Source organism: Crocuta crocuta, unplaced genomic scaffold, assembly GCF_008692635.1.
Source record: "Crocuta crocuta isolate KB4526 unplaced genomic scaffold, BGI_CrCroc_1.0 scaffold36, whole genome shotgun sequence".
Classification (NCBI taxonomy): domain Eukaryota; kingdom Metazoa; phylum Chordata; class Mammalia; order Carnivora; family Hyaenidae; genus Crocuta; species Crocuta crocuta.
Genome location: NW_027532203.1, coordinates 1,523,057 through 1,544,892, shown reverse-complemented (window position 1 = coordinate 1,544,892; position 21,836 = coordinate 1,523,057). Strand labels below are relative to the sequence as shown.

Here is a 21,836-nt window from a genome sequence, read left to right as displayed (position 1 = left end):
TCTCTCTCTGACCCTCCCCTGCTCATGCTCAGTCTCTATCTGTCTCTCAAAAATAAATACAGGTTTAAAATTTAAAAAAAAAACATACATTTAAAGAATCAGTTTTTGGTTTCCTTGTATTCTCTATTGTTTTTAATGTCATTGCTCTTGCTGTTTTTTATTTCCTTCCTCACCACCCCTCACCCCGCTTGCTTTGGATTAAACCTGCTCTTGTTTTTTTAACAGAAAAGAATACGTTGCCATCGTGATATTGATACAATACTGAAAATTTTGACTGTAGGTTTAGTGACAAGGAAACTTCAATAATGTCCCAAGAACAAGTCATGCACCGAAGCAGCAAAAAAGTACATTTCCTATATCTGGAATCTAAACAATATGACAATTCGCATTCTTAGGGATAAAAATGAATATCCTAAGGGAAATTCCTTATGAAGTTCCTCATTAATTTTATGATAGAAATTTTATCACAGACAATTTCTGGTCTCTGATGCCTAGCACACGAGGCCCCTTAACACAACTGCATCACCTGCCTTCAGGTCTAATTATTCCATTCTGTCTTCATACCTGCACACTGGTTTTTCTTAAACATTTACCACATAGTTTATTAACACAATTCATATCAAGGCATATATTCCTAAGCTTTTCTGTCCTTAATAATGACAACATGGCAAGAACAATTTGTTAAGCCATTTATCTCACCCGAGACTTGCTGAAAATGGGCCTGGCAATCTCCACCCTTCAAGGAAATAACAGGTAATTCTTCCATGGAAGAAAAAACTAAGTACTATGAGTTATTAGAATATTGTATAATTGAATCTGTTTGCTATGCGTTAATTTCTTCCCCCCAAACAATGGGGCACTTTTGAGGGTGAAATAGAATGCCCTTTCATTTCCTTTGGTATTAATATGGCTTGCCATGGAATGAGTATTAAGGAAGATATATCCCATTAAAACTTAAATTGAAATCATTTATTTTGTATTATTCCATTGTTTTTTGTATGGAATAATAATTTAATGTTCACTGTGGCCCTGATTGAAAGTCAAGCTCAGGCACAATTAGGACATGGCTGGGCTCCCGCCAATGATGTTATACTCAGATAAGGAGGTTGGACATGGTGGGGATGGGGGAAGACATGGGGGACAGGGCAAGAGGAACTCATAAATAGGGCCCAGCCTGGGTCAGAGTTCAAGGGTGGAGGCTGCTGCTGTGTGGGCTAGGTGGTAATTTTCTATTTTTAAATCATGCATGTTTTTAGCTATGTTCATAAGCATCATTGTCAAGCATTTATCATTCAATGCCTTAAATATGCCATTATGATTAGACATTTAAATTGTTCCCAACCCTTTATTATTATAAATGATGATATAATAAATATCTTCATTCTTAAAGCATTTTGCATTTTTAGAGTTATGTATTCTTCAGTATTCCCCAAGTAACAATACATAGGTGAATAGATATATTACTTTTGAAAACACCTACATTCCTTTACTCATTATAACTATATATACATATATATAATACCACATATATACATACATTTATTACTCAAACTATTGTTATTAAATAAGAACTATATCCACATATTAGAAGCCAGTGCTAGGGATTACATTGGAAAAGTGGGAGCATTCCTCTTTGTATCATAGCCCCTACAAAGTGGAAAGCAGTATTCAGTGTCCAATAAGTACATGGAAGTTTGTAGAATTCCCTGAACTGCGAAGAATTGAAAACAGATGAGTAAGGGAAGGTGGTGCAAGGAAGCATGTTACAGGCTTTGTTTTTACATCTAACCAGGCTTATAGTTCAAATATTGGGGGGAAAAATGAAGACCTAGAAACCTGAAAATAGACTAGCTTAATAAATGGCAAATATTACTTAATATTTATATCTAACTGGACTGATTTCATTTTTAAATTTTAAGTAGTAACCTGTGAAACCTTTCTCAATTTTTGAATATTAATTAAATATTACTTTTTGTTATTTGTTTAAGTTTATTTACCTATTTTCAGAGGGAGAGAGAATCCCAGACAGGCTCCACACTGTCAGCACAGAGCCTGACATGGGGCTAAATCTCATGAACCATGAGATCAAGACCTGAGCAGAGATCAAGGCTCTGACACTTAACTGACTGAGCCACCCAGGTGTCCCTAATTAAATAGTATTTAAATGGACCATAAGTCATCAGCTTTGCTTCTGGACTGATGTCATCAGTGGTTTCTTTTCCCTCGCCTACTTTCCCCAGTTAATAGAGTTGATCACATTGAATTTTGGTTGCTGATTGCCTGTTTCTTGCACAACTACAATGGCTTACTTCACCACAATGTTATCAATAGTGAGCTCCCTGGTTTAACAAGTTTGAACTGTTGCAAATTTGATAAGTACCATAAAGAGCAATAGAGGTTTATCTTTGTTACATTTGTGAGAAATTTTATTGTCAAGCTAATTTATATCCATACATTTAGTAACCCAGCTAGCCTTCCAAACATACCTGATAGGAGAGTTCCTCTGATCTGGATCTGTGGCAGAGACCATGCCTACAAATGATCCTTGTGGTCTTCCTTCGAAGGTTTCAAATAGGTAATACGGATGGAGGAAAACCGGAGGTTCATCTTCATCTTCCACCTGGACCTTAATGAGGGTGGTGGACACTTCAACGTGGTATTTCATGAGCTGCTCATCAACATGGCGGTTTCTAACACTCGCTCTAATACGATAGTCATTCTGGTGCTCAAAATTCACTTTCTACAAAAACATACAGTGTACACAAGAAGTGGCTTTAGTAACCTAAGTCAATACTTGGGAAAAAAATGTTTGAGTTGTTAACTCTCAGTTGCTTTTCAGTTAAGTTTTGCTCTTTATGTACTTGGTTGGATGCCTCTGATATTATCATTAAGCAGCTGCATAGAAAATCCCTCTATGTGTTTTGTTATTTACATCTAATGTTTTGCAATAATAACTATATTTTAAATTTAGGATTTAAATTATAATTTTCTGTTCATAAATGTATTATGGAATTGAGAATTAATTTTAAGATCTTTCCAAAAAGTTTGTCCTCTAAAATCTTATAAAAACAAAAATAAAAACCAAAAGACTATTCTTTAAGTAATTTGAGACTCTGTAATAACTCTCTCATCTCTAAGCTCCTTTGCTCCCTAAATCATAAATCACAGGTTCTCATTTTAATTACTTAATAAAGCAATAATTAACTAGCTAAACAAAATAATTTCAAGTGTTTCTGATTTGAATATTATTCTGCAAAGTAAATGTTGTTCATACATCTACCTTTTTTAATATCACTATTCCTTCTTGTGTGTCATTATTAGTAATTATGTCAAATGTTTGGGAATCATCTTCAACGCTGTAATCCATCTCTGCATTCTCTCCTATGTCATTATCATATGCCATGATTTTTCCTATAGAAGTCCCAGTGGGTGCAGATTCAGAGACAGTCAAGCGATACAAACCTTTAAAGCAAAATTCAAGAGATATCACACAAATAATAAATATAAGAAACTCCCGAATACAGCACGCTTTTTTGCAGACTATGAAAACCCATACCCTCACATTCTATCAATTACCTTTTAAAAATCAATATCTACCTATCTATTGATCTGATCTATCTATTTATCTATCTATTTATCTAACCATCTAACTATCATCTATCTACCTATCACCTATCTATATATACTTTCTTTAGTTTTGTAATCTGTATTTTATTTTCCCTAATATCCTACTTGAGCATCTATTATTTTCTCTCAAATATACCTTTGGAAGTCCTATCACCAGTACATACATTTTCCAAATTTCTATTCATATGCATACTTCGTCAATAGTTTTGAATTTATTTATTATGTCCTTCAACCAGCTGAACTGATAAAAAGGGTTTTCAATTTTACTGAAGCATTCTCTGATACCTAAAGTTATCAGTAAATGTAAGTGTGGATTAAAGATGAGAAAGACTAGGACAAATAAGTGAACTCTAAGTGTGATAGTTTGATTTTTAGATTCTGAGTCTGAGTGCATCGGCCATAGTGGGAATGAAGACAAACAAACAAAAGAGATAGATCTGCGGGAGTGAGTGAGTGGACGTCATAGGACAGCCATGCTGGAGTCACACGACCATCTTGTTTTCGTCATGTGACAATTATTTTGAACTATATAAATTTGAACTATATAAATATAGATATAAATAATTGAGCTCTGTTTGCTTTATTTTTCAGAATTGACTTATATAAAACTGATAAAGAGTTAGCTATTTGTGAATTATTATTTGTGATTTATGTTAAACTGTGGTAAATAATCATATATGTCAATATTCTAAAGAACGTAACTTTGTAGAATTTTAAAAAGAGTATATAATAGAATTTTTCTTTAAAGATATTCTTGATGTTTTGAGGTGCCTGGGTGGCTGTGTTGGTTAGGTGTCAAACTTTGGCTCAGATCATGATCTCACAGTTCGTGGGTTCGAGCCCCGCGTGGGTCTCTGTGCTGACAGCTCAGAGCCTGGAGCCTGCTTCGGATTCTGTGTCTCCCTCTCTCTGCCCCTCTCCTGCTTATGCTCTGTCTCTCTCTTTCTCTCTCAAAAATAAATAAACATTAAAAAAGTAATAAAAAACGGGGGCGCCTGGGTGGCTTAGTCGGTGGAGCGTCCGACTTTCGCTAAGGTCATGATCTCGCGGTTCGTGGGTTCGAGCCCCGCGTCGGGCTCTGTGCTGACTGCCAGCTCAGAGCCTGGAGCCTGTTTCAGAGTCTGTGTCTCCCTCTCTCTCTGACCCTCCCCTGCTCACGCTGTCTCTCTCTCTCTCCTAGAAATAAATAAAACATTTTAAAAAAAAGTAATAAAAAACAGATTCTCAACTTTTTTTAGAAGTAGAGAGAAAGTCACTTCACAGATTGCCTTCTGAGATTGTCCTTCCTTCTTTTTTTTAACATGGAAGAAATGTGATTTAAAAGTTGCCAATATTTTACTATTTTCACAAAGTAACAGCTTAACTGTGCTTAGTGTCCCCCCCCCCCCCCACTGTGGGAAAATAGTTGAGAAAATATAATTTCAGGAAGAGGGAATAGCAAGCCAAAAAACCACCAAGCCAATGACAGAGAGTAGGTCAATTGCTTAGCATCGGTTTGTCCAGGAGCAAAGGCTAGAATGCTAATATATGAGCTACCAGAGGTAATGGAACAGGACTGGATGATGACAAATTATAGGACAATGAAGGTTATATTAAGGCCTCTGAGTTTTTCTGAGTGACATGGTAAGACATTTAAATGATATGATCTGATATGGATTTCGACAAGATCACCAAAGTTGTGCTGGGCGTAGAACAGAGGAAAACAAAGGTGGGGATGGAGAGACCAGATGGGAGCCAAATTAAGAGGGTGGTATGATCCAAGGTTGCAAATGGAAGTTGGTGAGAAGTATTTAGATTATGGATATTTTTAAAAGATAGAGAGCCTAAAGGATCATAGATGATTGAGTTTCGGATATGAGAGAAAGAACAGCCAGGAAGGTGACTTTCAAAATCTTAAACAAAATAAGTTCCTATTATCAGGAGAGAGAAAGAGAGAGTGTGAGAGCGAGAGAGAGAGAGAGCGCGCATGCGTGCATGTGCTCATGCTCACAGAATATTGAAAATCATGAAAAACTGATCATTAATTCAGTCTGGGTTAGAAATTAGAATTGACCTAAATTTGACTCAGTGCAATCTGAGTTGGATTGTTGGAATTGAACTGAATTAGAATTGAATGGGTGAGATTTTGCCCTGAGCAATATGAAGGCTGGGAAAATCTGTAGAAAGAGAGTTATATGGGGAGGCAGGCATGATCAGGAACCCAAATATATGTCAAGTGTGAATGTATATAACTTATACATGAAGATATTGAGTAGATGGTTGGGTGTACAAATGTGGGATTCATAGGACAGGTGCATACGAGAGGTGTATACTTGGCAGTTGTCAGCATAGAAGCAACGTTTAAATCACGTGACTGTAAGGAAACACAATGGAGTGAATGTGAAGAGAAATGAGGTCCTAAGGCTTGATACTGGAAATACACCAAAGCTTAAAGTATGTAGAGATGAAGAGGAACCACAGAAGACTGTTAATGTGACTAGTGAGATAGAAGAAAAGGCACATAAGGATAGAGTCATCCCTGTCAAATTCCTGCTGAAAAATCAAATCATATTAACACTGAGAATTGATTGGATTTAGTTGCGCATAGATTATGGATAGAATTGACCAGATCAGTTTGGCCAAGTAGTGTTGGTGAAGCCTTGACTGGAGTGGGCTGCGGAGAGTTAAATAGACAGTAAATAGGATGATGAGTTGGATAACTCTTTAAAAATTATTTTCTCTCAAGAAAAAATGAAGCATGATCAGCTAGATATGACAGTGGAATCAATAACTATTTTTTTTATTTTTTTTATTTTTCAGAGGAAAACAACCACCACCACAGTGTGAATGCTAATAGTGATTAATGGGCAGAGACAATGCCCTTGTCTGCGGGGTCAGGGAAGACTGTGCATATCGGAGGAGATACATATTACATCGTTCAGTGCAGAGGAGGGCTATGGGATTACAATAAGAGAAAGTAGTGTGAACACAAGTTAGGAGGCCAGCATGCTTCTATTTTAGAAGAATAGGCAATACATATATTTTCCCATGACTATGGTGTGGGAAGAAAATAGAGAAGACTATAGAGTGAGGTACATTTACGGTACTAGAATAATGTTCACCTACACTCAGATGTGAAGGTAGTAATGCTATCATCTTGCATGAGGATTCTGGGTATCTACAAGAATTTTAAAAACTATTTAAATGTTCTAGTTTATTCAGATATATATAAATTATAGATATCATATATACATTGTTATTTATATTATGTTTATCAATGTTAATAGAAATTATATATATAGTTATATATACACATTGTTATGTATTATATATAGTGATGTATTATATATACATATTGTTATATAATTTTACATGCACAATGAAAAATATATATGTATGAGAGTACAATGTTGATGTTGAGAAAAATTAAAAGAAATAAGGATGGCAGGAGAAGCTTGACGTGAATTTTGTCTCAACAAAAATCCCTTGGGAGTTCTGTCTTCTGGGGTCTTCAACTTGCGATTTCCCCTACATTTGAATAAAACATAGACTAGATATATTCCATATATTCATCTCCTATTTTTCTACATTTATTATTTGAGAGTCATTTTTTAAAGTCCTGGGTAGTTCAGATAGAATTACACATTATCTTCTTGTCCATAGGACACATACTTTGTAGAGATAGTCACATACATAATACCTTCCTTTTTTAACATTTTTTTTAAATTTATTTTTGAGAGAGAGATAGAGACAGCATGAGCAGGGGAGGGTCAGAGAGAGACAGAGACACAGAATCTGAAGACAGGCTCCGGGCTCTGAGCTGGCAGTCAGCACAGAGCCCGATGTTGGGCTAGAAATCCACGAACCGTGAGATCATGACCTCAGCTGAAGTCGGACGCTTAACCGACTGAGCCACCCAGGAGCCCCACATGATACCTTTTATAGCCAGGAGATGAAGGTTACAAACTGCTGCTCTGTTGCCTAAATTCCATCTAAGGAGAAACTGTTTTACTGACTCATAAAGAAATGAGGAGATGCTGCTCAAATGGTATAAAGTTGCAATTATGGAGGATGAATACATTTAAAACACCTAGTGTAAAGTGTGGCGACTATAGTTAATAATATGATATTGTATAATGGGAATCTCCTGAGAGAACATCTCAGGTGCTCTCATCACACACGCACACAAGCGAACGATGTGAGGAGGTGGATATGTTAATTAGTTTGACTGTAATAATAATGTCACTATGTATATAATATAAACACATCATTTTGGGGCACCTAGTTGGTTCAGTTGGTTGAGTGACTTTGGCTCAGATCATGATCTCATGCTTCATGAGTTCTGGGTTTTGTCATATATATATATATATATATATGGATATATATATATCCAGGCCTTGTTATATCTATATATAAAATCATAGGTGATTATAGAAATGCGTGAATTTTTGTTCCTCTTCTTAGTCTAAATATATTGAATAAAGGTAACATAAAAATTAAAAAAGTAATTATTTTAAATCATCACTTGTAGTAAGTAGAAAAGTGAATTCCTCAAAATATCTGTGTTCTAATACCCCAGAATGTATGAATATATTATGTAAAGTGGCAAAAGGGAACCCAGGTTGCAGGTGGAATTCATATTGCTAATCAGCTGACCTTGAGATGTGGAGATTGTCTTGGTTTATCCAAGTGGACTCAATCTAATCACATGAATCCATAAAAGTAAAGAAGAGTCAAAAGTATGGTTTGGAGACATGGCAATGTGTGGAGGATTTGACACCTTTGTTGTGTCTGATGTGTGTTGAGTTATATACAAGAACCAGAAAGACGCCTTAAGGAGCTAACAGTGTCCTTCAGCTGACCGCCATCAAGGAAACAGAGCCCTTATTCCTACAAACATAAAAACTGAATTTTGCCTATAACTAAATCCAAAGAAATGGAATCTTCCCTGGATCCTCTCAAAAGGAAAACAGTCCTACAAACATCTTGAACTTCACCTGGTGGCATCTGTGACAGATTTCAATAAGGTTTAACAATTTGCTTAAGACAGGAGGTTTGTGGAAATTGTTATAGAAGTAGTTTAAGAAAACACATTACCCTCTCAATAGTATTTGGCTTTTCACACTAATTAATCATACCTTCAATAAATTAATAAATTTATTTTATATAGTTCTAATGCTGTTGCAGTGCTTTAGATGCAAACCCTAACATCTGCATGTATTTAGCACATGTACGGTTATGTTATAATGAAAATTCACGATGTTGTCTACTTACTTTCCTTAAATATAGGTTTATTGTCATTAACATCAGAAAGTTTAATTAATACACTTGTTGTTCCAGACAGTGCTCCGGGCTGACCAATCATATCTTTGGCTTGAATAATTACCCAATACTCATCTTGCAGTTCTCTATCCATTTTAGAAGATATTCTTATGACTCCTTAAGAAATGTAATAAAACTTCAATTATTATTTCATTATTAACCATGGCATCTTCCTAGTTAATTTCTTAATCATACAATCATTCTTTTGATACATTTTAAATGACTACAATGCTCTAGACTAGACATTGGCCTGGAGAAAAAATAACAATGAAAATAATAAGTTAAATACCACTCTACCTGGAATTTAGAATAGTCATCACAATACTAAGAACACTAGTAGACCCCTAATAAAATACTACATTAATATAATCCTTGAGTAGAAAAGAGGAATGTCTTACTTTTACCTCAAACTATCTTCTGCTATCTCCTCTAACATAATGTCAGTGTGCTACAATTAACTTTTCCTTTAAATTTGAAAGAAGTTAATTATAAGTAAATGTGTAAATTACAACACCAAATTTATGCAAGATATATTGTGCACCTGTGATGTTAAAGTCTATTTTAAGTTATGATATATGAAGAAGGATTTGTTTTTGACCGACAGTTATTCATAATACAGATAAATCTATACACAGATTTCAAACTCAAGATGGATGATAATAAATGCGATAAATATGCTATATTTATTCTATAAAATTCTATATTTTAGAAAATATTCTATAAAATGATTTGGAAAAAAAATTATCACTGGAAAAAAAAAACTAGGAAAAGGCAGTGAAGTGGACACGAGGGTTCTGGGCTAGACTTTGGGGCCATGAACACAAACATGAGAAAGAGAATGGCCAATCCTCAATGTATCTGTGGAAGACTGTTCATTAAAAAATTGTGAGCCCTGTAAAAACAGAAAAGGTTATGTTGGACCATACTATGATAGCAGTTGAATTGTGGACTAAAGTGTTTTATAACTGTAATCTGTTAGATGGATCCCTATAGAAAACACTGAATGTATTAAAGACACTGCCAGCATTCTGCCTATGTTTGACCCCAGAGAGAAGTGGAAGTGAAGGTGTATCCCATTGTGGTTTTACTTTGCATTTCCATGACTACCGACGTTGAGCATTGTTTTAATATGCTTGCAGGCTTTCTGTGGATCAAAGTTTGGTCAATCTCTTTAAAGGTCCTTCATCATATTTTTAAATTGTTTTTTTGTTCTTTTTCTCATTGTTTTGTCACATCTTTGCATCTGTTTTATACCTTATATACAAATGATTGGTAGTATAGATTCAGAAAATTCAATCTCTGAAAGTTAGAAAAATCAGCTGAAAGACTAAAAAGAATTAAGTGCTTAAAATACAACCCATTTATTGAAACATCAGGTCCACTGTACAGAATATTTGTAAGCAGATAATTTTTTGCTCTGATATGTGCCTACTTAGAATCCTGTTGAATTGCACTTTATTTCACTTAGAAATACCTGTTGTTGGTTCAATGGAGAAATAGGGCTGGCCTTGAAGTAAACTGTATAGGAGACGAGCATTATTGCCACTTGAAGGATCATCAGCATCATTTGCCGTCACCTGGATGACTAATGTTCCTGAAAAAAATATGAATAGTAACAAGAAACAAAGAAATTAATAGTAACAACAAATAATTAAGAAATTATTGAACAATGAATTCAGTTCTATATGGCATTTTCTCTTTAGCAAGCAAGGTGAAGACATGCAATGAAAAAACAGCCCTCCTTGTTTAGAATTATAAAACTGGTATCATTCTGTAGCCCTAATCATATATATATATATGAATTACATATACAATGTAGAATTTTAAACAGAAATCAAAGTTATAATAAAGTGTAATTGTTTAACAATCCATTACAAGGTCTAACTCAGGATCTTCAAAAGTGTGTTATGTTATTAGTGGAAGAATCAAAAGGAAATTGGAAGCCGTTTACTTTAAAAATCATACTGTGAACGGCAACTCACAAAAGTCACAGAATATTGATAAAAATGAATAAAAACTATTGAAGTGAGCTTGAAATAGTATCAAGTTGAGGATGGGCACAAGTATCTTCCTTGTTTAATTCCCTTCTATAACATACTTACTTATTAAAAATTTCTTTTTTTTTTATTTTTGGTATAGTACAAAGCAAAATCTTGTCTCATATTGATACCATAAAATGTTCTTATTGAAGTTAAATAACAATCAATAAGACACAATGGGAAGTATTTGTACAAGTTAATGCTTAAACATAATTTCTTTAAAAGTATCTTTACGTAAAGCAGGAATAGCATTATAGGTCTTATTGGAAATCTGCATTTATGGAAACATTATGTTCTGTGTCAATAAGAATGGCGACTAGAACATCACAGAATCAAATAGTCTATGTGATTTTCTTTACAACTGCCCATCAGTAATATTTCCATTACAATCTTGTCTTATAAACTGAGACATTGTAATAGGAAGCCCTTCTATTCTTCAGTAATAAAATTGTTGAAACTTTTACCATGGCCCTCAAATACATGTAGTATTTGCTCTTTTGTCTTAGTATTTTATTAGTTATCTAATACTTGTTTTATACTGTACAACCACTCAAAATGTAAACAACTTAGGTTCAAGTGCTTTACAATACATTCCTTTCAATTGTGATGACATAAATGGACCTTAAGGGCATTATGCTGAGGAAGATAAGGCAGACAGAAAAAGACAAAGATAAGATATCACTTATCTTATTCTATTACTAGAAACAGAGTAAATTGCTGGTTCACAGAGGCTGGGAGAACAGGGTCAATGTTGATCAAACCCAACAAAGTTGCAGTTAGGAAATGAATAAGTTCTGGAGAGCTAGTGCACAACGTGGTGATGATAGTCCACAATATTGTATCATATAAAGTTGCTAAAAGACTTGATCTTAAATGATCTTCCTTGCTCACAGGCACACAAAAAGACATGATGTGATGAAGATGCTATCAATGCTATCTAATGCTAATATCATTCTAATGATCTGATTATATTTTCTTTAGTTGTTTACTGCTTTTTCATTGACATCACAATTCATTAAATACAGGTTAGACAACTTTAATTCCTCTTAGATATTTTCCAAAAGGTTTTTCTAAAAAAAAGTCAAAAGAGAGGGCTGCCTGGCTGGCTCAGTTGTTTGAGCAGCTGACTTTGACTCAGGCCATGATCTTAGGGTTCATGAGTTTGACCCTCACATGGGCTCCCTGCTGTCAGTCCTGAGCCTGCTTCAGATCCTCTCTTTCCTCTCTCTCTGCCCCTCCCCTGCTGTGCTCTCTCCCTTTCTCAAAAATAAATAAAACATTAAAAGAAAAGTCAAGAGAAAAGCTTATATATTTTCCTAATCAGAAATTTAAATACTGTGGAAATCTTCAATAAATAGTCAAGTAACATAAACCATAATAATAAACATTGGAGCAATCAAAAATTTTTTAAAAAACTTTTAATATGATTTTTTAATATATGTGTTTTCCATTTATGTTTTCCTTGTCACTTGTAAGAGAATCCATATGTATGTTCACTTGCAGTTAGGTATTAGCTATATATTATACAAATAATTACAACAAAAAATCACTGTAAGACCAATAATATGTCCTTCAATGAAAAAAATCAATAATTGTTCCAAAGTCCACCCCTCCCCTCCTCCTTCTGTTACCAGTTACATATAGGTAAAGGGACACTTGGTGGTTGAGACAAATAACTGGTTAATTCTTATTCACTGTTATACAAACATATTGTAACCTTTCCTTTATCTGTCAGTAATATCAGAGCTGCATTACTCACATCTGAATCAAAATGAACAGCACTGAGATGCGCCTTTCCCATATAGCAGCCCTGCCAGACTTACATAATCACTGCTTTTATAACATGATTATTGTTTACAGCAAGAATCACTCTGGTCAGTTTTCTGAGGACTGTGGCTCCAGTCTCTTGGGCATCCCATTTCCTACCAACAACCCACCCATCACTATAAATTGAAGTTGATTCTGAAATATTACAGAGATTATTCTAGATACAAACATAGTTCAAATAGACCCAAGTCAGTGTACTGATGGAACTGTTTAAAAATGTCTGTTTTCATAGGAGAAGGCATTTTGAATTTTTCATTACAAAACTTCAAGGATATTTTGACATTAGCAAATGAACCTATATAATTTGTGGCATTAAAGGCTTAAAAAAAAAACATAAAACAAAAATTCTTATTAGATATATAAAACACATCTGAAAATATTCTATTTCCATTTGCAATAAGAACTCAGGGAATTAGGAGAAAAAGACAATGTCTTAAATCTGATAGAGGGTGTTTTTAAACTTTGACAGCAATCATATTTACTTGTGAAATATTAAAACATTTGCTTCTGAAGTAGTTAAAAAGCAAGAAGTTTATTATCACTATTTTTGGTAGCATTGTAGTAAACCTTCGAGACAATGAAATGAGGCAATGCCATGTATACAAAAATGAATGATTAAAAATGATGACAGGGGAGCCTAGGTGGCTCAGTCAGTTTAGCATCTGACTTTGGCTCAGGTCATGATCTGATGGTTCATAAGTTTGAGCCCTGTGTCAGGCCCTAGCTGACAGCTCAGAGCCTGGAGCCTGCTTCGGATTCTGTGTTTCCCTCCATCTCTGCCTCGCACTTGCATACACTCTGTCTCTCTCTGTCTCTCAAAAATGAATAAACATTAAAAAATGTTTTTTAATTACAATAATGATTCAAAGGTAATACTATTTTGTTAGAAAATCAAGCAGAATACACATATAAAAAAACTTCACAGAATATTAAATCATTAAAATAGCAAGGTTACAGGAACACAAAAGATGCACCCAAGTCCATTTTTTATTTATACCAGAAATAAATACGTATATAATATTTCAATTAAATATATAATATGTATAAGAAATAAATATACTCAGGAATATCTAAACAAAAAATTATTAAAGACCTCTACAAAGAAAGTAAAGAGAAATTAATGATCAAAAGTGGACAAAAATACTGGGTTTATGAAATCACTACATAGAAATATCAACAAATAGATCCATAGTGTAAATGCCATCATCATCAAATTTCTAGCAAGTTGTATTACTGGCTAAATTAAAAAGATGACTTGAAATATTCATGGAAATTCAAAGGATCAAGCAAGGCCAAGACACCTTGGTGAAGAACATCTGGAAAGTTTGCACTAATAGAGAGCAGGGCTTATGACTCTACTATGGCCCATAGAGCAACAAAAGATAACAATACTGACTAGAGATTCAGAAACAATATACATATATGGAGAGCTCATGCATGCAATGATGGCATCGTTGAGCACTGGAGAATCATTTGAATAAATGCTGCAGCATCAATTGGATATCTCCACCCATTTATACTTCCATCAGTCATCTCTCTTTTGATCTAGAATTTGACACGTGCTTTACACCATTCACAAAAAATGGTTTAAAATAACTTATAAATATAAATGTGAAAGGTAAACAATACAAATATAACAGAATAATGAAACTTCCATAAAGATAGGAATTATTTTGAATAACATCAAGGAAAAAAGAAAACAAAAGCCAACATTTCTTAATTAGGATTGGGTGATTGATAACCTGATATTTGTCTCAATGCACAAATCCCTGTTTTTATTAGACATACTCATTTGTACGTTTTTCCCAGCCTGCATTGGTTGCTCTTACCTGACTGAAATCACTTTCAATAGAATAGTATTGTTAACAGCGTTATTCATCAGTGCAAGAAGTATGGTACATGCCATACATACGAACTAACCTGTTTAGTGTCTTCATTCCTTTAGTCTACACTTTATTCTGCTCTCACTAAAACCTGATAAAGTCGGTTTGACTACATTAATGGATCAAAAATTAGAGTTTCTTGGGGAGCCTGGGTAGCTCAGTCGGTTGTCCTACTTTACCTCAGGTCATGATCTCANCATTAATGGATCAAAAATTAGAGTTTCTTGGGGAGCCTGGGTAGCTCAGTCGGTTAAGTCCTAATTTACCTCAGGTCATGATCTCGCAGCTCGTGAGTTCGAGCTCTGTGCTAACAGCTCAGAGTCTGGAGGTTCCTTCAGATTCTTTGGCTCCCTCTCTCTCTCTGCCCCTCCCCTGCTTGTTCTCTGTCTCTCTCCCTCTTGAAAACAAGTAAACATTTAAAAATGTTTAAATTAAACTTATTTAAAGTATATGCTAGTAATAAAGTTATTTCCAAAGGACAAATGATGTATACATGTACAGTAATGATGTACATTAATTCCCAAATAAGTGACAACTGTTACCAACAAGAATCCTATGACCTGAACCACTGATTTAGTAAGTCCTCTGATCTGGGGGTCTGATTTACTACTGATATAATGCATTATACAGATTATTTTCCCATTAAATATATCACCAGATATTCTTCACATGTATTTAATACATTATTTAATCAGCTTCTTAGCTTAAATGTGTTTATATGAGCAGTGTTCTGCATTATCAGTAGCCTTCTTTTCAGATTTAATCATGTCTTAAAATGAGACGTTTTACTCACTGGCCATATATCTTATACACCATCTGTCACACTCCATGTTAGAGGTACAAGTACAAAGTTGATGTCTCTCGAATTCACTCTTGCTTACTATAGTTTACCTACTAATAATAATACAGGGAAAAATTCTGGGCCAAGTGCTTTCCAGACAAAATGTCAGANCTCTCAAAACCCCCCCCCCCCCCCCCCGCCACCCAGGGCAAGGAGGACAGGAGGAGACCAAACAAGAGGCAGACCATTCTAGATTGGTAGGTGGTAGTCGTATTGAGCAAGAGAACTTATTTATGAGGTTCCTTTTTGGGTGTCCTTAAGACAAGTAGCTTTCTGGACCTGCCCACCAAGTCTTGAAAGTCATAAAGGCTTCAGTCAGTCATATATACCTTCAGTTATATATATACCATCCAGAGAGTCTCAACAGCACATTTCTATCTCAAGGTTAGGTTCCTGAGGAAGCTTCTGGGAGAGGAGAACACTAGTGAAACTCATGTTTCAAGGACATCAGAGGGGCTGAGGAACTTCTGATTTCCCATGTCCGGCATGCAGGTCAAATGACCGTCACATCCTCTCAATGATCTCCCTCAACTTTCCACAACTTCATGACCAGTTCTTACAATCTTCCACTCTCCCCTCTTCCATAGCATGTCCTCAGCCATCAGCAAGGGGTTTCACTAGCGTGGAGGTGGCTCATGTGGCAGCTATGCGGCTACCCTGAAGGCAGGTAATACAGGCACATTCAAGAAAAACACAGATTAAGACAATAATTCCCAAATAAGTGACAACTGTTACCAACAAGAATCCTATGACCTGAACCACTGATTTAGTAAGTCCTCTGATCTGGGGGTCTGATTTACTAAATATGATGCATTAACAGAATCGTCAGGTATGGGCACCTAACATTTGTGTGAACAATGGCACAGCTGCATCTTTGTGAGGCTATGTTGAAGGCTGTTTTACTTTGGGGTGGGGGGAGTGCTGTTGGGAAGCTTTTATCATCAGAGACATTTTTGTATTCAATAAGAGTAGACTTTTCTGGCTATCATTCAGGCTGGCTGGGGAAATTTAGTAATGGTTTCTATATGTCACAATGTCCTTGAGGCCAATGGAAGAAACAAACAAGGCAGCCCAATGATTATACTAGTGGGAAACAACGTGCCCACCTGGCCTTCAGAATGAAGGTGGCAGCTTTAGGAACTTGACCTGGCCGTGCCTACCTCATGTCTGCTGGGGGGAGGCAGCACTATTGGTGTCAGGAGATTAACTGGGGGTGGGATATGCCAGATCAGGACCCTAAACTTTCCCTTTCTGTTAATGGTGTGTGTTCTACTNAACCGCGAGATCATGACCTAAGCGAAAGTCGGACGCTTAACCGACTAAGCCACCCAGGTGCCCCAGTACTCCAGGGATCTTTTGTTTCAACATGTCCAGCTTGAAGCAGGGCAATAGGACCCCAGTGAGGAGGAGCGAATAGGTTCCATTCAACCAGGTGTGATGTAATTTTCCCATCTTGGTGGGACATCTCATGGCAAATTCCAGTAAAAAACTCTTTTCTCAGGCATGATGGGGCTTGGTGTTCTCAGAAGCATAGCATTTATTCAAGGTGAGAACTGGGGAATGGCTATGTCCCCTGACTTCCATACCTTTAGGGTCCTGGGTAATGGCTGCCTGAGCTGGATCACCCAGTTGGGCATATGGGGCAACAGACCCTGCTGATGGATCATTCAAATCTATTAAAGTCTGGGACATGACCGTAGTCTACTTGGCCAAAGTAGTTTTATTTGTTAGTAATTTAATATGCTGTTTTATATTTATTTTCTTTTTACCAACTGTTTCTTCTGTGCTACTGGGGAGATGGAACCTCAATTCAGTACATGTCCTTTTGCCCAGTCTTGAATATCATGACCTTTGAAATGTGGCCTGTGATCATTATCTAGCCATACATAGTGCTCAGCTTCCCTAATCTCCGGGTTCACATAGTGATAAGGGAAATCTTGGGTTAAGCCAGACACAGTTTCCATAGAAAAACAGGCATGTTTAAAATCCTCACTCTTTAAAGCTATTTTTTTTTTTACAAAAGGACTTTATGAAAAATGAACACAATATTTGACTTTACCCATTTTCTCCGCAATACTATATTACAAAAACATACTGTTATATACGTGACACAGGATGTAGACTTGTACTAAATTCTTGAGATACAAATCATAGTTTAGTAGTCTAAACCATGGGAACTGGAAACTTCAGTTGGCCAATATATTTCATTTGTTGTGACACAAATTACAAAGTTATAGTGAGATAACGGTATATTAATGTAAGACAAAATATTGATTATATGTGAGAACTTATATATAAATCACACTTTGTATGGCATTATTCATAAATGCTAAAACGTACAAAACTATATAAAATTTTTGAAGATCAGAAAAAAAGCATTATTGAAAGCATGAATAATATGATTTCTCAATATGTTAGACATATTCTTCCATCAAGGATAAAACCTAATGTAAGAAGAGTATAACTCCATCAATATTGATTTATATGGATTTCATGTTAAGCAGAAGTATTACAGAAGACTGAATGATTCTCACTCAAAATTTTAGTTTAATATCTAACTTCATTAGATGATATCTCATATTTCACACTGAATACTTTATCTTCTTTATAGAGATTATGGGAGATATCCATGAAAATGTAAAAGAGTGATAAATTTTTATATGCAGGCTAAATGAGATATCATGTAGGCAATAGAGAGGACAGCAACTTGTGACATTTTATATATATAAAGTTTCTATTTACTATAGAATACTCAATAAACAGTGTGCCCTAGTTAAATATATGTTTGAATGCCAAGATTTGAACTGTTAGATTTCAAAATGACTCATTTATTTTAGTAGGTAACTTTTGTGCATGGTAAGTTCAGTGGTAAACAGGCTTTTCGTAGAATGAAGATATAAATTGTCTAATCGGAAAGCTATTTTTACATGCAGTTTTAGTACAAGTACACTTTGATTAATCTGAAGCAAATTTACTGAGAGGATGTTGAATTGTAGAATGGTCAAGTTTAAAGAAAACGAAAGTAAGTAATAATATTTTGACCTACATTCTGATTCTGTGATTTTGGTAACATTAAAACAGATAAGACAGCAGATAACAAAATTATAATTTTCAGAATTCAAATTCATGATAGAAATAATGTTTTAATCTGTTGATATGCTCACTGTTTCATGCTGGGAACTTGTTTCATTAGTATGAGGATCATTATTTATTTATAGGACTGATTGGTCCACCCCCCTTGTGTTTATATTTGAGATACAATTACTTTTACAATCTAAAACCTCCAAGTGAAACTCAAAAAACAGATATTTTCCCACTTGTCACCTTAAATGTGCAGAATACACTTCAAATATTTTTTTTCTGTCTATAATCACCTGAAAATTAGGTCATTCTTACTATACTTACGTTGTATTTTTGACACCTCTACTTTTAATAATGTGAGAGAATTTAAGTCAAATAAATAAACTGTGCTTAAGAAAGCAAACAATATATTCAGAGAGCATACAGAGAGTAATCTATCCCAATCTTAATCTCATTCAACTCACATGTCCAGAGATCCAAATTTCATAGGGTTTAATTTTCAACTTGATATATTTTAAGAAATAAGGGTGTTTATGTTTCAGAGAATTCTGTGCTAAATATGGAAACACTATAATTTATGAAATCAAAAAGTAAGATTATCTACATTTTTCTGTGTTTTACAAATTTTGAATTCAACCACTTTTTTAATAGTGAGTGACATATTTATGTCGTTTTGATGGTAAATGTTATTAAAGGGAATTTCTTTTTCTTCAAGCTGTATTGAGACATAATTGACATATAACTTGTGTAAGTTTATGGCACACAATGTGATGATTGATACACATGAATATATAGAGAAATGATTATCACAATAAGATTAGTTAACACCTCCATCATTAAAATTTTACTTTCTAGTGGTAAGTAAAAATCTACTGTCTTAGTAACTTTCCACTATGTAATACTGTAATTTTTTTTTAATTTTTTAAAATGTTTATTTTGCTTTTGTGAGAGACAGAGCATGAGCATGAGCAGGGGAAGGGCAGAGAGAGAGAGACACACAGAATCAGAAGCAGACTCCAGACTCTGAGCTGTTAGCACAGAGCCCGACGCAGGACTCGAACTCATGAACTATGAGATCATGATCAGAGCCGAAGTCAGACACTCAACCAACTGTGCCCATGAAATACTGTAATGTTAAGAATACCATACTAAATATTAAATGCCCAAAACTTAATCATCTTATAACTAAAAGTTTGTTCCCTTTGCCCACATTTCCTCATTTTCCCACCTCCTAGTCCCAGGCAATCACCATTCTACTCTGCTTCTACAAGTCGAACTCTTTTAAAGAGTGTACCTACAAGTGAAATTATACAGTATATGTTTTTCTTTCTTTTACTTATTTCACTTAGCTTAATGCCCTCAAGGTCCATCCATGTAGTTACCAATGGCAATATTTAATGTCTTTTATAATCAACTAATATACCATTGTGTGTATGTGTTTGTGTATATATATATATGGTATGTATATGTATATAAATATGGTATAAATATATAAATATATGTATATATGTAAACATACCATATTTTCTTTATCTATTCATCCATGATGAACATGAACACTTACTTGTTTCCATGTCTTGTCTCTTGTGAATAATGCTGGAATGCATATGAAAGTGCAGATATCTCTTTGAGATAGTGATTTCATTTCCTCTGACATATACCCAGAAGTGAGAATGCTGGATTATATGGTAGTTTTATGTTTAAATTTTACAAACCTCCATACTATTTTCCATAGTGGTTGTACCAATTAACATTCTCACTAACAGTACTCAAAGTTTCTCTTTTCTCTACATTCTTGCCAACACTTATTTGTCTTTTTTAACCAAAGCCATTCTAGCAGGTATGAGGTAATATGTTATTATGGTTTTGATTTGCATTTCCCTGAATTGATTAGTGATACTGAGCATCTTTTCACGTATCTCTTGGCCATACGTATGTCTTCTTTGGAGAAATATCTATCTATACCTTCTGCTCATTTTTAATTGGATTATTTTGGGGGATTGTTATTGAGTTGTATGGGGTCTTTCTATACTTTGGATATTAACCTCTTAACTGGTAGATGGTGTAGAAATATTTTCTGCCATTCTGTAAGTAGCCTCTTTATTTTGTTGCTTGTTTCTCTGTTCAGAAGCCTTTTTTTGTTTGATGCAGTCCAATTGCTTATTTTTCCTTCTGTTATCATGTCCAAAAAATCAGTGCCAGAGCCAATGTCAAGATTGCTTTTTCTTATGCCTTCATGTCCTAACTCTAGTCTTTAAGTTCATATTTACGAGTAGCATAAGATAGGGTCCAATTTCATTCTTTTGGATGTGAATATCCAGTTTTCCCAACACTAACACTATTTGTTGAAATGACTGTTGTTTTTCTTCACTGAGTATACTTAGGTATAAAGTATTGCTTTGGCCAGGACTTCCAGTACAATGTCAAAAAAGGTAGAGTAGGCATATTTGTGTTTCTTTCTGATCTTAGAGGAAAATATTTCAGTGTTGCAATATTGAGTATGATTTTGACTGGGGCTTTGTCATATGTGGCCTTTATTATGTTCAGGTATGTTCTTTCTATAACTGATTTGTTGAGAGCGTTTTTCATTCTGAAAAAATGTTGAATTTTGTCAAATTTTTTTCTGCATTTGTTGAGAGGATTATATGACCTTTATACCTCATTCTACTAAAGTGGTATATCATATTTGATTTGCTATTGTTGAACTATCCTTGCATCCCAGAGACAAATCCCACTTGATCGTGGTATATCATCTTTTTAATGTGTTGAATTGGGCTTGCTAGAATTTTGTTGACAATTGTTGCATCTGTGTTCACCTGAGCTACTGACAGGTAGTTTTCCTGTGGTGTCCTNAGCGAAAGTCGGACACTTAACCGACTAAGCCACCCAGGCGTCCCTCCTGTGGTGTCCTTATATGGTTTTGGAATCAGGGCAATGCCACCCTTGTAAAATGAGTTTGGGAGTGTTCCCTCCTCTTCAAATTTTTGTAAAAGTTTGAGAAGGACTGGTATTAATTCCTCATTAAAATGTTTGGTAGAACTTATCAGTGAAGCCAACTGGAGCTGGACTTTTGTTTGTTGGGATGTTTTTAGTTACTGATCCAGTCTTACTAATAATCGTTTTTCTCTGATTTTCTGTTTTTATTTTCTTTATTTCTTTTCCTTTTTTTTTCTTTTGGTGAGAGAGTAGGAGTGAGTAGGCGAGGGGTAAAATGAGAGAGAGAGAGAGAGAGAGAGA

General features: G+C 34.9%; 1 protein-coding gene across 1 annotated transcript in view; it reads right to left on the bottom strand.

Annotated features, from left to right (window-relative positions):
• The window catches only part of CDH19 (cadherin 19), a 69,572-nt gene that overhangs the window by 39,015 nt on the left and 8,721 nt on the right, over nt 1-21,836 (bottom strand). Inside the window, exons 3-6 of the mRNA XM_077777669.1 lie at nt 10,403-10,522; nt 8,881-9,045; nt 3,281-3,462; nt 2,487-2,740 (exon numbers count right to left, since the gene is read on the bottom strand). Of these exons, the coding sequence (XP_077633795.1) occupies nt 2,487-2,740; nt 3,281-3,462; nt 8,881-9,045; nt 10,403-10,522 (721 nt within the window). The remainder of the gene's footprint in view (nt 1-2,486; nt 2,741-3,280; nt 3,463-8,880; nt 9,046-10,402; nt 10,523-21,836) is intronic.